The sequence below is a fragment of the Doryrhamphus excisus genome, linkage group LG16 (assembly GCF_037039965.1).
Source record: "Doryrhamphus excisus strain RoL-2023G ecotype Guam linkage group LG16, RoL_Dexc_Guam_v1.1, whole genome shotgun sequence".
Lineage (NCBI taxonomy): Eukaryota > Metazoa > Chordata > Actinopteri > Syngnathiformes > Syngnathidae > Doryrhamphus > Doryrhamphus excisus.
The window spans coordinates 4998140-5013640 of record NC_136372.1 but is presented as its reverse complement, the minus strand read 5'-3'; the positions used below and the strand labels follow the sequence as shown (position 1 = coordinate 5013640).

Sequence of the window (15501 nt, the reverse complement as noted above, 5' to 3'; positions counted from 1 at the left end):
TCCAGGGTGCTGGAGCCTATCCCAGCTGTCTTCCAGGTCCTGAAGCAGCAAAACAGTCACACTACCACCACCATATTTTACTGTTGGTATGATGTTCTGTTTTCTGAAACCTCATGGGTGCTGTGTCCAGGGTGTTGGAGCCTATCCCAGCTGTCTTCCAGGTCCTGAAGCAGCAAAACAGTCACACTACCACCACCATATTTTACTGTTGGTATGATGTTCTGTTTTCTGAAACCGCACGGGTGCAGTGTCCAGGGCGCTGGAGCCTATCCCAGCTGTCTTCCAGGTCCTGAAGCAGCAAAACAGTCACACTACCACCACCATATTTTACTGTTGGTATGATGTTCTGTTTTCTGAAACCGCATGGGTGCAGTGTCCACGGTGCTGAGCCTATCCCAGCTGTCTTGCAGGTCCTGAAGCAGCAAAACAGTCACACTACCACCACCCTATCTTACTGTTGGTATGATGTTCTTTTTTCTGAAACCTCATGGGTGCTGTGTCCAGGGTGCTGGAGCCTATCCCAGCTGTCTTCCAGGTCCTGAAGCAGCAAAACAGTCACACTACCACCACCATATTTTACTGTTGGTATGATGTTCTGTTTTCTGAAACCTCATGGGTGCTGTGTCCAGGGTGTTGGAGCCTATCCCAGCTGTCTTCCAGGTCCTGAAGCAGCAAAACAGTCACACTACCACCACCATATTTTACTGTTGGTATGATGTTCTGTTTTCTGAAACCGCATGGGTGCAGTGTCCAGGGTGCTGGAGCCTATCCCAGCTGTCTTCCAGGTCCTGAAGCAGCAAAACAGTCACACTACCACCACCATATTTTACTGTTGGTATGATGTTCTTTTTTCTGAAACCTCATGGGTGCTGTGTCCAGGGCGCTGGAGCCTATCCCAGCTGTCTTCCTTGCAAGAGGCGGGGTACACCCTGGACTGGTGGCCAGCCAATCACAGGGCACATATAGACAAACAACCATTCACACTCACATTCATACCTATGGACAATTTGGAGTCGCCAATTAACCTAGCATGTTTTTGGAATGTGGGAGGAAACTCACATATGCACGGGGAGAACATGCAAACTCCACACAGAGATGGCCGAGGGTGGAATTGAACTCAGGTCTCCTAGCTGCAAGGCCTGCGTGCTAACCACTCGTTCGCCGTGCAGCCTGGATTTTCCCAATGAATTAAAAATAATCTATTCCAGAGTCAATGTGTGGCCTTCAGGAAACCTATTTTGAACTGTTTGGGCAAGTATTATTAACAGCCTGACAAGTATAAAAATACAACAAACAAACAAAACACTCAATCGCAGGCTCAAGAAACAGGGTAAACTTATGTATACTTTTCTGCTTAAATGTAATCATCTCAGATATTTGTACATGCGATGCTTTCCTTTCTGAACTCTAACATGGTGTTGACTCATTGGCGACAGGAACAAACGGAACAAACCTCCCTCTCTTTTTTTATCGCACCCCCCTCTCTCTCTCCCTCTCCTCCAGTTGTATTTGTACACTTGTACTAGGCGGCAGACCCACAAGTGGAGAAGAGCAGGAACCACAGAGGAAACTGTTGTGGGAGCGTAGCGGACCCAATGAGCGAGTGGACGTTGTTTGCGCGGCTCTTGGTGGGGTTTCTCCTCAGCGCCACAGGTAGGTGGACTGACTGGTTGCATATATCACAGCCGTATGTGCTCTTTATAGATATAAAGTAAAAATAGATACCCTTTAGAGGAGTCTCTGTACAGCTTATATAGAAGTATAGAATTACTATGAGTGAACACAGCCATTACGGTGTCCTTCGTGGTTATCTCTCACTGCCTTAGTGGACTTGGGGCATGGACTTCACCATAGCTGCACAGGTTCTTGCTGGAATATTCTCCCACCCCTTCATGGTGACATCACCGGTGGACCTGGTGAATGTTAGCTTCTTTTCATTGGGGTCAGGCTTTCACCTTCAGCTTCCTCAGAAAGCTACGTTCATGTCATCTTGGAAGTTTGGGATTTCTTTCAAGTTGGAAAACTGCCATGTGTCCTAGTTTCCTAAGGGAGGGGAACATGGTGTGACTGGCAATATCACAGTGCATGTTGAAATTCAGGCTGCACGGTGTTCGAGTGGTTAGTGCGCAGACCTCACAGCTAGGAGACCGGCGTTCAATTCCACCCTCGGCCATCTCTGTGTGGAGTTTTCATGTTCTCCCCGTGCATGCGTGGGTTTTTTTTCCGGGTACTCCGGTTTCCTCCCACATTCCAAAAACATGCTAGGTTAATTGGCGACTCCAAATTGTCCATAGGTATGAATGTGAGTGTGAATGGTTGTTTGTCTATATGTGCCCTGTGATTGGCTGGCCACCAGTCCAGGGTGTACCCCGCCTCTCGCCCAAAGACAGCTGGGATAGGCTCCAGCACCCCCGCGACCCTTGTGAGGAAAAGCGGTAGAAAATGAATGAATGAATGAATGATTATTAGTCGAGTGGTTAGCATGCAGGCCTCACAGCTTGGAGACCCGAGTTCAATTCCACCCTCAGCCATCTCTGTGTGGAGTTTGCATGTTTTCCCCATGCATGCGTGGGTTTTTTTCCGGGTACTCCGGGTTCCTCCCACATTCCAAAAACATGCTAGGTTAATTGGCGACTCCAAATTGTCCATAGGTATGAATGTGAGTGTGAATGGTTGTTTGTCTATATGTGCCCTGTGATTGGCTGAACCCCTGTGACCCTCGTGAGCACTAGCGGTAGAAAATGAATGAATGAATGAAAGTGCAAATCTGTCTTGCTGTAGCACTCGCTGTGTTCCAATTCAGTGAACACTGTGGGAGTGGGAGGTTGCATATTAATCATACCACATCATACAGGTGCTTGCTGCCCCATCGAGCTGAGCCCGCCCAGCGTTGTGGTGAAATATGGAGACCCCGTCTCGGTCAACTGCTGCACGTCAGATAACTCGTACAATGGCATGGGCTGGGAGGCTCCGTTGGGGGGGATGGGCCTGCAACTCACCCACCATTTGACCTGGAGCGTGGATGCGCTGACTACGTGGAGAATCTCGCCTCTCTGCTTCCTCAACCCGTCCCCGGGAAGTTCCAGCCAGCAATGCTCCGAGAAGCTAAAAGTTGTCGTTTACAGTAAGTGCTGATTCTTTTACACGGAAAGATCATTGCTACTTATTTCTCTGATCACACCCCCCCTCTCTCTCTCTCCAGCATTCCCAGAAAGTATCGATATCACACATAACGGTAATACAGTCAAGAGTGTTACCGTCGAGAAAGAAGACCACCTCAATTTGGAGTGCGTCATCGGCAACGTAGCGCCCATTGACAAAGTCACTGTGAGGTGGTACAGCGGAGAAACCGTCGTCGATAGTCATCACAAAGCGTCATCTTCTAAGACACCTGTTGATCTGATCGCTCATTTCGATGACCTGTCGTTAATGAACGCGCCCATGCGATGTGAGGCGCTGCTGGACCTGAGACCAGACGGACCGGTACTCAGTGTATTTTCACCAGCGTTGAATGTCTCTGTTCTTTGTAAGTATACACAATTTCTTGTTGCGGCACGGCGGTCTAGTGGTTAGCTAGGAGACCGGGGTTCAATTCCACCCTCGGTCATCTCTGTGTGCATGCGTGGGTTTCTATTGACTTTTAAACTCTTATTACCCAAATTTGTAAATAAAAGGAAATAAAAACTTTTAGGGGCTGCACGGTGTGCGAGTGGTTAGCACACAGGTTTCACAAATAGGAGACCCGACTTCAATTCCACCCTCAGCCATCTCTGTGTGGAGTTTGCATGTTCTCCCTGTGCATGCGTGGGTTTTTTTCCGGGTACTCCGGTTTCCTCCCACATTCCAAAAACATGCTAGGTTAATTAGCGACTCCAAATTATCCATAGGTATGAATGTGAGTGTGAATGGTTGTTTGTCTATATGTGCCCTGTGATTGGCTGGCCACCAGTCCAGGGTGTGAGCTGGGATAGACAGCTGGGATAGGCTCCAGCATACCCGCCACCCTGGTGAGGATAAGCGGTATAGAAAATAGAAAACATTCCTTGTCATTGGAACCTCCATTGTGAATTTTGTTTTGAATATGTCAGAAAAAAAAAATTGGAAATCAATGTTGCCACCGGGGGCTGCACGGCGATCGAGTGATTAGCACGCAGACCTCACAGCTAGGAGACCAGGGTTCAATTCCACCCTTGGCTAATCTCTGTGTAGAATTTGCATGTTCTCCCCGTGAATGCGTGGGTTTTCTCCGGGTACTCCGGTTTCCTCCCACATTCCAAAAACATGCTAGGTTAATTAGCAACTCCAAATTGTCCATAGGTATGAATGTGAGTGTGAATGGTTGTTTGTCTATATGTGCCCTGTGATTGGCTGGCCACCAGTACCCCGCCTCACACCCGAAGACAGCTGGGATAGGCTCCAGCGACCCTCGTGAGGAAAAAGCGGTAGAAAATGAATGAATGAATGTCAGAAAAAAAAATTGGAAATCAATGTTGCCACCAGGGGCTGCACGGCGGACCTCACAACTAGGAAACCAGGGTTCAATTCCACCCTCGCCTAATCTCTGTGTAGAATTTGCATGTTCTCCCCGTGCATGCGTGGGTTTTCTCCGGGTACTCCGGTTTCCTCCCACATTCCAAAAACATGCTAGGTTAATTGGCGACTCCAAATTGACAAAGAATGTGAGTGTGAATGGTTGTTTGTCTATACTATGTGCCCTATCATTGGCTGGCGAGCAGTCCAGGGTGTACCCCACGTCTCGCTTGAAGACAGCTGGGATAGGCTCCAGCACCCCCGCAACCCTTGTGAGGATAAACAGTAGAAAATGAATGAATGAATGAACAATTTGTTGTTTCAGCTAATCCAGCATCCCTTTCATGTAGAGCACTTTTATTTTGAATTATATGACAAACAATAGCATGTGATGTGATGTGATGATAGACACATATCGCCTTCATTCTATTATAAAATTGCTGTGTGTCCTATTCCTGTTCAGATGGACCAATCTTTGAATGCAGTGATGAGAAGTGGTTGGAGGAAGATTCTTTACAGACATTAGAGGATATCTGCCCCGTGACGGGCAATCCCACACCCGTAGTCAGATGGCTGAAAGACGGGATACCCATAAACCACTCTGTTCCTGTGACGCGGGAATTTACAGGACACTTCACCATCCAAGCAGAAGGCGCTAAGAGTGTCAACAAAACTCTTTACCTTTTTGTGAACTATGCGGGTATACACAACTTATACATAATTCTACAATGACTGCAAAGTGCATCCAATGGAATAACCAGAAGAGCCTTTTTTTTTCATTTTCAGATGTACAGCTGCTGTGTGCAGACACCTTCACTGTCATGGAACACACTCCTTTCAAGGAAGCCATCTTCTGCTTTGTGCAAGGCTTTCCCGAACCTCAGGTCACCTGGTACAAAGACGGAGATGAGGTGGAGTTTCCGGAGATCCTGACAAGATATGACGCGGGGCAGTACGTATTCATCGCCTCCAACAAGTACTCCAGCGCCAACGCCACAGTGGAGCTGGTCATACAATGTGAGTCATTCTATAGTTGCCTACATACAGCACACTTATTTAAATGTCATAAAATGTCATAGGAGAAAAGGGCACAGAACACCGCCTACAGTACATGAGGCAAACAACCCTTTATACTGTATACTGTCACTATCATCAACCATATTGAATGTACAGATAGTTCTTGAAGTACCAGTTAATAAAAACAAGTTAACGTGTTTTAAAGCCTGAATAAGCCCTCAAAAATAATGTCCTTAAAGACAAAAAAAAAAAAATTCCCAAAAACAAAAGTAAAAATTTTACTTAATTTTTACTTCTTTACTTCAGCCTCAAATATACACATCAAATGTAAATTATATGATAATCCATTAAAGACCAGTCTGTTTACATGACTGCATTACACCAACAAAAAAATATATATTTTATTAGGGCTGCACAGCGGACGAGTGGTTAGTGCGCAGACGTCACAGCTAGGAAACCAGGGTTCAATTCCACCTTCGGCCATCTCTGTGTGGAGTTTGTATGTTCTCCCCATGCGTGCGTGGGTTTTCTCCGGGTGCTCCGGTTTCCTCCCACATTCCAAAAACATGCTAGGTTAATTAGCGACTCCAAATTGTCCATAGGTATGAATGTGAGTGTGAATGGTTGTTTGTCTATATGTGCCCTGTGATTGGCTGGCCACCAGTCCAGGGTGTACCCCGCCTCTTGGCCGAAGACAGCTGGGATAGGCTCCAGCACCCCCGCGACCCTTGTGAGGATAAGTATTAGAAAATAAATGAATAAACTATATTTTATTATTAGTAATATGATTGATTATATTATTATTAGGCTCTAGTATGGGTCAGTGATTGGTGGCAACATTCATTCATTCATTCATTCATTTTCTACCGCTTTTTCCTCACGAGGGTCGCGGGGGTGCTGGAGCCTATCCCAGCTGTCTTCGGGCGAGAGGCGGGGTACACCCTGGACTGGTCGCCAGCCAATCACAGGGCACATATAGACAAACAACCATTCACACTCACAGTCATACGTATGGACAATTTTGGAGTCACCAATTAACCTAGCATGTTTTTGGAATGTGGGAGGAAACCGGAGTACCCGGAGAAAGCCCACGCGTGCACGGGGAGAACATGCAAACTCCACACAGAGATGGCCAAGGGTGGGAATTGAACGCTGGTCCCCTAGCTGTGAGGTCTGTGCGCTAACCACTAGACCACCGTGCCTCCCTGGTGGCAACATTGATTTCCAATTTATTTTTCTGACTTATTCAGGTCCCAATGACAAGGAATGTTCATCCATTCATTCATTTACTTTACCGCTTATCCTCACCAGGGTGGCGGGTATTAGGCGGAGTACACCCTGGACTGGCAGCCAGCCAATCACAGGGCACATATAGACAAACAACCATTCACACTCACATTCATACCTATGGCCAATTTGGAGTCGCCAATTAACCTAGCATGTTTTTGGAATGTGGGAGGAAACCGGAGTACCCGGAGAAAACCCACAAACACACGGGTAGAACATGCAAACTCCACGCAGACGTCTTATATATATCTATAAACGCCTTGTACGAAGTGTGTATGCTAACATACTAAAGGTGAATTGTCGTCATCAGACAAGCCTTCACCAATAGAGGAACTGGTGGACATTGTGGCCGAGGTGGGATCTGACGCGTGGCTGAAGTGCTCCACCAAAGGCCACCCTCGACCTGAATACACCTGGACTTATCCTAACGCCCCAAATATCGTGGAGATCATTGAAGATGGAGTGTCACTTTTGGTAATCGAGAATGTGACTTTGCACAACGCGGGCGTCTACACGTGTCACGCCAGGAATGAGGCAGGAAATACTTCTCGAAGTGCTACAGTCTCCATAAAAGGTGAGGGTAACAACATGTATTTATTATTGTGGTTTAACAGCAACTCAGAGGTGTTTCCATGTATTATATTCCTGAATATATTCCTGTCTAACAAATACCTCTCTCTGTTGTCCCACTACATAAGCTCCCCTACTTTGTGGCCAGACAGAATTGTTATGTGGCTCTCTTTGTGTCCCGGAAAGTGCAATTTGCAACGGAGTGGAAGACTGCCGGGACGGGTCGGACGAGACTTTGGACTTGTGTTCTCAATCAGACAGTAAGTTAGCTTTAGCACAATTAGACATCAATATTATTTTGAACCTCATTGAAAATATGTTTGGTTATTCCATTTTACAACAACAAACCATTTCTAGAAGTCCAAAGACATGGTCACGAATAGACAAAAGTATCGGGACACCTGCCCATTACACCTACAGGAAGTGAAACCCCTCACATGAATCACATACATTATGATCTGACTCATTTACTGTCACACTTTTGTGCAGGAAAAATGAAAAACCATGTTGCCTATATCATAATAGTCTCCTGATACCGAACTAAATGTCTTTGTCAAAGAAACTGCGACAAATATGGGTGTCATTTATTGTTTTATTTTTTTCATGAATGTGTTTCTGTTGCACAGCATCAGTGTGAATGATTGACACAATGATGCAACTTTCAAAAGCTCTTTTAATGTTAAAACAGCGCTATCTGCTGGTGACTTAAATGCCCCCACTTATCCATCATGCTGGCAAAAAAAAAAACTACAGTAAATGTTACCATCGGAATGTTCATCCATATCTGCACTAAAATCAAATGGTTTCTTCCTACCGTTTCACACTTTTTTTTAACCCTCATTGTAAATTAAATTAAGCTAGTTAGGGTTGATATAATGATATAATGTCAGCATCATTGCTTCAGCTATTTAATACTCTTCAATGTGTAGGTTTTGCTTCCCAATAACATGTTAAGATGTTGATGTTTGATGTACAACAGAAGTGCGCATGCGCCGTGGCAGGGTCTTTATTTTTTGTCATGAATGTGTTTCTGTTGCACAGCATCAGTGTGAATGATTGACACATTGATGCAACTTTGAAAAGCTAATATTTAAGGCCAGAAATTGTATCAAATTTGCGAAGTGTTCAAGACTCACTCTTTTAATGTTAACACAGCGCTATCTGCTGGTGGCTTAAATGCCCCCACTTGTCCATCATGCTGGCAAAAAAAATACAGTAAATGTTACCAGTTAATTACCAGTTGCTTCAGCTATTTAATACTCTTCAATGTATAAGTTTTGCTTCTCAATAACATGTAGCTAAATGTATTTAATTAAGATGTTAATGTAGGATGGACGACAGAAGCACGAGTACGCATGCGCGGTGGCAGGGTCTTGGAGGAGGTAGTGTGGCACGAAGGAGGCAGGACCCCCCCCCCCTTGTTTCCTCTCCGGTGGGAGGGGTGCGGAACAGCCGACCATGTAGCCGTTAGCTTAGCCCTGACAGTTAGCTTCTTCCCCGGGAGAAGCCAACAGCTCACGCGGGTCGCCCGCCAAAGCCCCAGAGCCGCTCTGGCGAACCGAAGCCGGGAGATGGATGACTTAAAGTGGCTTCGTCTTATGTCACTGTTTGTGACTTTAGAGCTGTCGCTTTTTAACGGGACGCATTCGAGTGAGTACAACGGTGTGTTATGAGTGGGGGACACTATGGCATTTTGTTTAACAACAATCAAGCTGTTGTTTGGTGTGTAGCACTGCAGCTTTAAATATGTCAGCTTTAAATATCTTAAAAAATCAGGAAAAACAAGTTACTAATTATAACTACATTTAACTGTGCCTTCTGTGTTTGTGAAAGTACTTTTTTTTAAAGCAGGTTATATTTGAAGAGTTTATTGAAAATACAGGAATAAGGTATGTAGGTGTAGCATCAAGGGTCCAGCACAAAGAACCATTTTCTATTTGGGAGGGGTCCTTTCCTTCCTGACTCTTTTCCTGTTGGCCTCTGACACATAGCTTTTGTTTTACACCAGCACTACCATCACATTACAACACTGCAACAACCCACAATTGCATTCCTTTATCCAAATAGCACAAAAAATGTAGACTTTTGCTGCATCCATACATCAATTCTATAGCGCTTTGAAAGGCTGTGTACACCCTGGACTGGTCGCCAGGGCGCATATTCACAAACTGGACAATTTGGACTGGATGTGGAAAGATAACGCATGTAAACTCTACATATATATAGTCTGTTACATCCTCTGCTGCCTCCCATTTACTTTGAGTTATGTTGCATCACAATTCATTCATTCATTTTCTACCGCTTATCCTCACAAGGGTCGCAGGGGGTGCTGGAGCCTATCCCAGCTGACTTCATGCGAGAGGCGGGGTACACCCTGGACTGGTCGCCAGCCAATCACAGGGCACATATAGACAAACAATTATTCACACTCACATTCATACCTATGGACAATTTGGAGTCGTCAATTAACCATTTTCAAGCATAAAAAATGGCTACATTCACTTAAATACGACTATAAGGTATTCAGAAGAGCATTGAAAGACACATTGTGCTATTAGTATTCCACACAGGGCACTATGGGTCAGTAGGTGTCCATTAAATTACATTGCAAGGTGTTATTTCATGCAGGGTGTTATTTCATGTCTAGAGGGCTCTAGTAATATTCATTCATTCATTTATTTTTTTACCACTTATCCTCACGAGGGTTGCAGGGGTGCTGGAGCCTATCCCAGCTGTCTTCGGGCGAGAGGCGGGGTACACCCTGGACTGGTGGCCAGCCAATCACAGGGCACATATAGACAAACAACCATTCACACTCACATTCATACCTATGGACAATTTGGAGTTGCCAATTAACCTAGCATGTTTTTGGAATGTGGGAGGAAACCAGAGTACCCGGAGAAAATCCATACATGCGCGGACATTTAACTCGGGTCTCCTAGCTGTGAGGCCTGCGCGCCAACCACTCACACACCGTGCAGTGCAATGTAAGATTCCTTATTTATAAATGGAATATTTTATTAGAGCGTTGAAAATGTGTTTACGACCTCCTAAATATGGTTTTTAACACTATTAGAGCCTTCTCGACATGAAATAACACCCCTATAGTCACCTTTAGACTTTCATTTATTCGTTTTCGACTGCCCCTGCATCACAATTATTCATTCAAAAACATCAACAAAGAAACATTCTCTGCTTTTTTTTTTGCATGTTCCAAATTGTTGTTTTTGTTGACTTTCCAGGTGCACCCAGTGAATGCCCCGTAAGAATAGACCCCGAGACCCTGGTGCTGCAATACAAAAGCCAAGGCCAGAATGTAACATGCACACTCACTGGCTCCAGAAATGGCATAGAAGTACACTGGTTTGATGGGCACAACAACAACAGCACGACTTGGTCTGCTGACACCCACCAAGACTGGGAGGCTAGTCCCATCTGCTCTGCTGTGCTCCACGGGAAAAGAATATGCCAGAAACATCTAAACTTCACTCTCTACAGTGTGTACCCCGACGTCATTTATGTCTAATTGGACTCTTCTGTTGTTTGACTTTCTTTTAATAACCATCTCACCAGAAATGCCAGACAGCGTCGTCATCCGTTCCGAAGAGAACTCGAGTCTTCTGGAGGGTACAATGTGGCAGCTGCATTGTGACATCATCAGCGTGGCTCCCGTGCAAAGCCTAGCTGTGCGCTGGTATTACGGCAACGAAACAATTGAGCCGGTGGTCAGAGGTGAGGAATCTCATAACGCTCTGTGAACCTTTCACCTTCATATCTACTGTATTTCAAAACAATTGTTCCAATAGGAAAGAAAGGAAATGGCAATAATCTGTCCCAGGGTCAAACTGTGACCACTGTAAAACCAAGCAATGATTTAAGTAACGTTTTATCAACAAAAAGAAGCTAACCACACCGAGATCATCTTCGTGGGTCTCATTTTATTACATTCTTAATTGTGTATAAATAAGTTCAGCTCTGTAAACTGCTTACGTCACGTAACTTCCTGTTTATATTTTTCTTCTTTTGTTCACAGCTTGCAAGTGTAAAAATAAGTTAACTTGTATTTACAATAAAATGTTTAATTATGGTTAGCGCGCAGACCTCACAACTAGGAGACCAGGGTTCAATTCCACCCTCGTCCATCTCTGTGTGGAGTTTGCATGTTCTCCCCGTGCATGTGTGGGTTTTCTCTGGGTACTCCGGTTTCCTCCCACATTCCAAAAACATGCTAGGTTAATTAGCGACTCCAAATTGTCCATAGGTATGAATGTGAGTGTGAATGGTTGTTTGTCTATATGTGCCCTGTGATTGGTGTGAAGACAGCTGGGATAGGCTCCAGCACCCTTGTGAGGATAAGCGGTAGAAAATGAATGAATGTTTAAGTATACCGTACCCCCCCCCAGTACTAAACTGTGACTCCCATTGTACCACATGGTGCTGTTCCACTCCAGTCCTGTAGGTGGGACAAAAGTACTTACTCTGGTGGGTTACTATCCCCATTAGGACCCAATGCAAGTGGACCATAACAGAAAAAATTACAATACAAAGCCTCCTACTGCGTCTACTGCTATCGTACAGTATATATATATATATATACTATATACTATACATAGTATAGGATAGTGAGTACACGCAGTCCATTTCTCAAGAGACAATACCATAGGCAAACTGTGAACTTGCTACTTGTGTTGCCAGTAGGGATGTAAAGATGACCGGTATCAAACTCCCAGCAGTTAATATTACCATTTAAAATTAAAATGAAACATAAAACCTTTATTGATATGCGTACTTTGATACGCAGACCGGTAACATTGCTCATTTCCTGGAGAAGCAGCCATTAGTTATGTTGTATATATCTCTCTCAAAGTACCAACACCTGCTCTCAAAAATAGCATTCACGGCCCACAATGCATTGCATGATCACATGCCCTTTCTAGCCCGATAAGCTGCAAGCATTCAGGAGGACTGTGAGTTTGCCATGTTGTTTAGCCTTTGTGAGTACATTCATTGATAGTGGTAAATCCCTAGTTGCTAGCTATTTAGAACATTAGCTGTGTGTTGATTTTCTATACTGCTATACAACTGATTGGCTAGGAAGTGTACTTACTCTTTAGTACTGTCTCTGGAGAAGATATATTGTAATAAAACTACTGGCTGAAATGTGGGGGCTGCGCTCACTTTTTCATCCTGTATGCTAAACTTCTTTTTGCCTAAAAAAATGTCCTTCAGGGCCGCTGAGGTTGGCCGACTGCCCAACAGAGAGTGAGGTAAACACGACATGTGACATCAGCGCTATCAGAACGCCGGTGACTGTGTCATCCAGCGCCAGCATCCGTCTCAACAGAGACCTCAAGGGAGAAGATTTGAGGTGCGAGGCGTATTTGGACCTGGGAGCAGAGGGGCCACAGCCGCCTCCCTCCATGATGTCCCATCCTGTCAGCATCACCGTCTACTGTGAGATCACCTTTTTTTTTTTTTTTAAATCCACACTGCCAGAAGAAAACAATAGCTGGTTGTGTCATGCTTCTCTCTGCTCTGCTTCTCCTTTCACAGACAAACCAGTCATCAACACCACAAAACTCCCTATGGTTGTCCCGCTCTTTCGAGGTTATCCTGAGGAGCTGGTCTGCGAAGCTGATGGTCACCCACCTCCAGATATCGACTGGATACACACCGCAGATGCTCGTGTCTCAGGAGGCAACATCACGGTTTCGGAGGGGGGGCTGTACATCTGCAAGGCCTCCAATTACTTGGCTGTGGCCCTCCATGAGGTCGAAGTGATTCCTAAAGGTAGTAACACTCTACATCCTGACATATTTGTATTATGGTAACGGTTTTATTTCATTTGAACATGCATCAGATTACAATTGAATGCATCACATAATCAGTTCACAGTTCCACATGTCCAAAAGGAGTAGGAAGAAGCAAAGCTTATTAAATCCTTAAAATTTGTTCACTTCCTGCTTTCCTAATATAGTTTACCAAAGTACGAGGTGATATGACCATACAATACATAATGGGTACCATAGTAAGTGTCAATATAGTGATATGTATAGCACATCATGACTGGTTCAAGACTCTTCATCCTTGTATTTAGCAAACATCAACTGCTTGTATTGTTTCTTGAATTGGCTCATCGTTGTGCATTGTTTGAGGGTCTTACTCAATCCATTCCATAGTTTGATTCCACATACTGAAATGCTATGGCTTTTTAACGTAGTCCTAGCATATAAGTGTTTCAAATGTAGTTCTTCCCTGAGATCATATTTCTCCTCTCTTGTAGAGAAGTATTGGATGACATTTTTAGGTTATTTTTAGCCTTATGCATTATTGTTGCTGTTTGAAGATAAACTATATCAGCAAGTTGAAGTATTTGTGATTTTAGAAATAAGGAGTTAGTATGTTCTCTGTAGGCGGCATTATGAATTATCCTTACTGCCCTTTTTTGCAGAGTCAAGATTGCTTTTATAGTTATTAGCCCATATTTCCACACAGTAAGTAAGATATGGTAGAACCAGAGAGCAATAAAGAGTGTAAAATAAATTTTGCTTTGTTCAATATTGAAATATTTCTGGCCGTATTATGTTGTATATTTGTAATACGAGGTATTCAATAATGTTCTTTGTCCTGGTAGTGACACCAAAATGATTCCATATTACAGAGATAATTCTTTGTGTTCTCATGTGAAAAGCTTTCGTTCAAATCTATTTGTGGCAGGCAGCCACTAATGAAGTTACGGAAAACGTCTTTTTTTTTTTTTGAGTTAACACAAATCTCGTGTCTTGTCGCCGTTGCAGAGGACTACCTGCCCCTCATAGCCGGGTTAGTGGCAGCCACGGTGGTGATCATCTCCGCCATCTTCGTCTTCATCTACTCCATCTACTACAAGAACACCAAAATGAGGCGCTACAGCCTGAAAAACCCCAAACTCAGCACGCACAACGCCAACGTGGCCCACAACGGCTGGGACCTCCAGTTCCCTATGACCATACTCTCGTAGCATGTGACCTCTGGGAGGAGGAAACGCTAAAGATAACCCCTCCCGGCGGCGGGCTGACTCACACTGGACTCAGGATTCATTTATTTTATCAAACAAGGGCTAATTGTTGCGCTTTACATGCCAGTAATATGTTTAAAAGCAAAACTGAAGATGGCTCTTTTATATTTTAATAACCTCAAATGGAATTTAAGATGAATGTTTAGTTGAGGTTTTCCTCCCCAACTCCTGTGGCCTTTGTGGCGACATCTCACTCCCACAAAAACACATTAAGAAAGCACCCTGAGGCCTCTGTGTTGTTAACAGAGGAAGTGCACTACTTTTCTTTGAGGAAACGCTAATCAGTTGTGTGTTTGTTTTTTTTTTCACAACACAATGCAAATAACTGAGCCTTTTGTCCTGTGTGTAAGCCACTGTGCACTTGTGCAGGCCTACCTTTGTGCCGTACTGCTGTGGACAGATGCTTTTTTTTTTTAATGAGTGAATGACCTAAAAGCCCATGAACACTTCATTGAAAAACACTTTTTTGTATTTGTTGGGATGGCAAACGGACTGCATTGTTATGGATGTAAATGTGATAGGCAATGTATTTGTGAATATTGTTGTAAATATTTATGACTGAGAAAGGATTTCTAAAAAAAAATATATATATATATTAAAGATGTGGCTTTTCAGGAAACTCTTTGTTTATTGTTGTTATTTTATTGTTGTTTGTTGTTTTGTATAAAGTATCCATTTTTTTTCTATCCTCACGAGGGTCGCGGGGGCTGGACTTAAGTTAATGCTTGCATGTTTCCTTCAAAGACGTCGGGAAAAATGAAACATGGAAAATTCAAAAGTCGTCAACTCGTACGTAGAGGGTTTAATATATATATATTCATAAACACATGAGATGGAAATTATAATATAATTTGTGTTGAATACCCATATTGTTCCTACAGCCATATTAACAAATAACGAGTCGTCCTCACTCACCATTGTTTTACCTCTACGATGTAATGTGGTTTCTAGCTTAATCTCTGAGTAAGAAGGACACATTTCTTCACCTTAGAAAAACCTTTCACAACCTCTCCAGTGACGCACAAAATTGACGTTTTTTA

General features: G+C 43.9%; 1 protein-coding gene across 1 annotated transcript; it reads left to right on the top strand.

Moving 5' to 3' along the window:
- Positions 1-1489: 1489 nt before the first annotated feature.
- Positions 1490-15074, top strand: LOC131103440 (hemicentin-1-like). The gene is made up of 12 exons (XM_078797182.1): positions 1490-1653; positions 2855-3124; positions 3203-3526; positions 4994-5230; positions 5317-5547; positions 7145-7408; positions 7533-7664; positions 10647-10901; positions 10978-11136; positions 12634-12858; positions 12958-13194; positions 14202-15074. The coding sequence occupies exons 1-12, from the start codon at positions 1596-1598 to the stop codon at positions 14402-14404; spliced, it is 2595 nt and encodes an 864-aa protein (XP_078653308.1). The 5' UTR covers positions 1490-1595; the 3' UTR covers positions 14405-15074.
- The last annotated feature ends 427 nt before the right edge of the window (positions 15075-15501 follow it).

Coding starts and splice junctions, on each gene's coding strand:
- LOC131103440 (XM_078797182.1), top strand. CDS start 1,596: ATGAGCGAGTGGACGTTGTTTGCGCGGCTCTTGGTGGGGTTTCTCCTC. Junction 1,654..2,854: donor GTTTCTCCTCAGCGCCACAG/GTAGGTGGACTG, acceptor CACATCATACAG/GTGCTTGCTGCCCCATCGAG. Junction 5,231..5,316: donor CCTTTTTGTGAACTATGCGG/GTATACACAACT, acceptor TTTCATTTTCAG/ATGTACAGCTGCTGTGTGCA.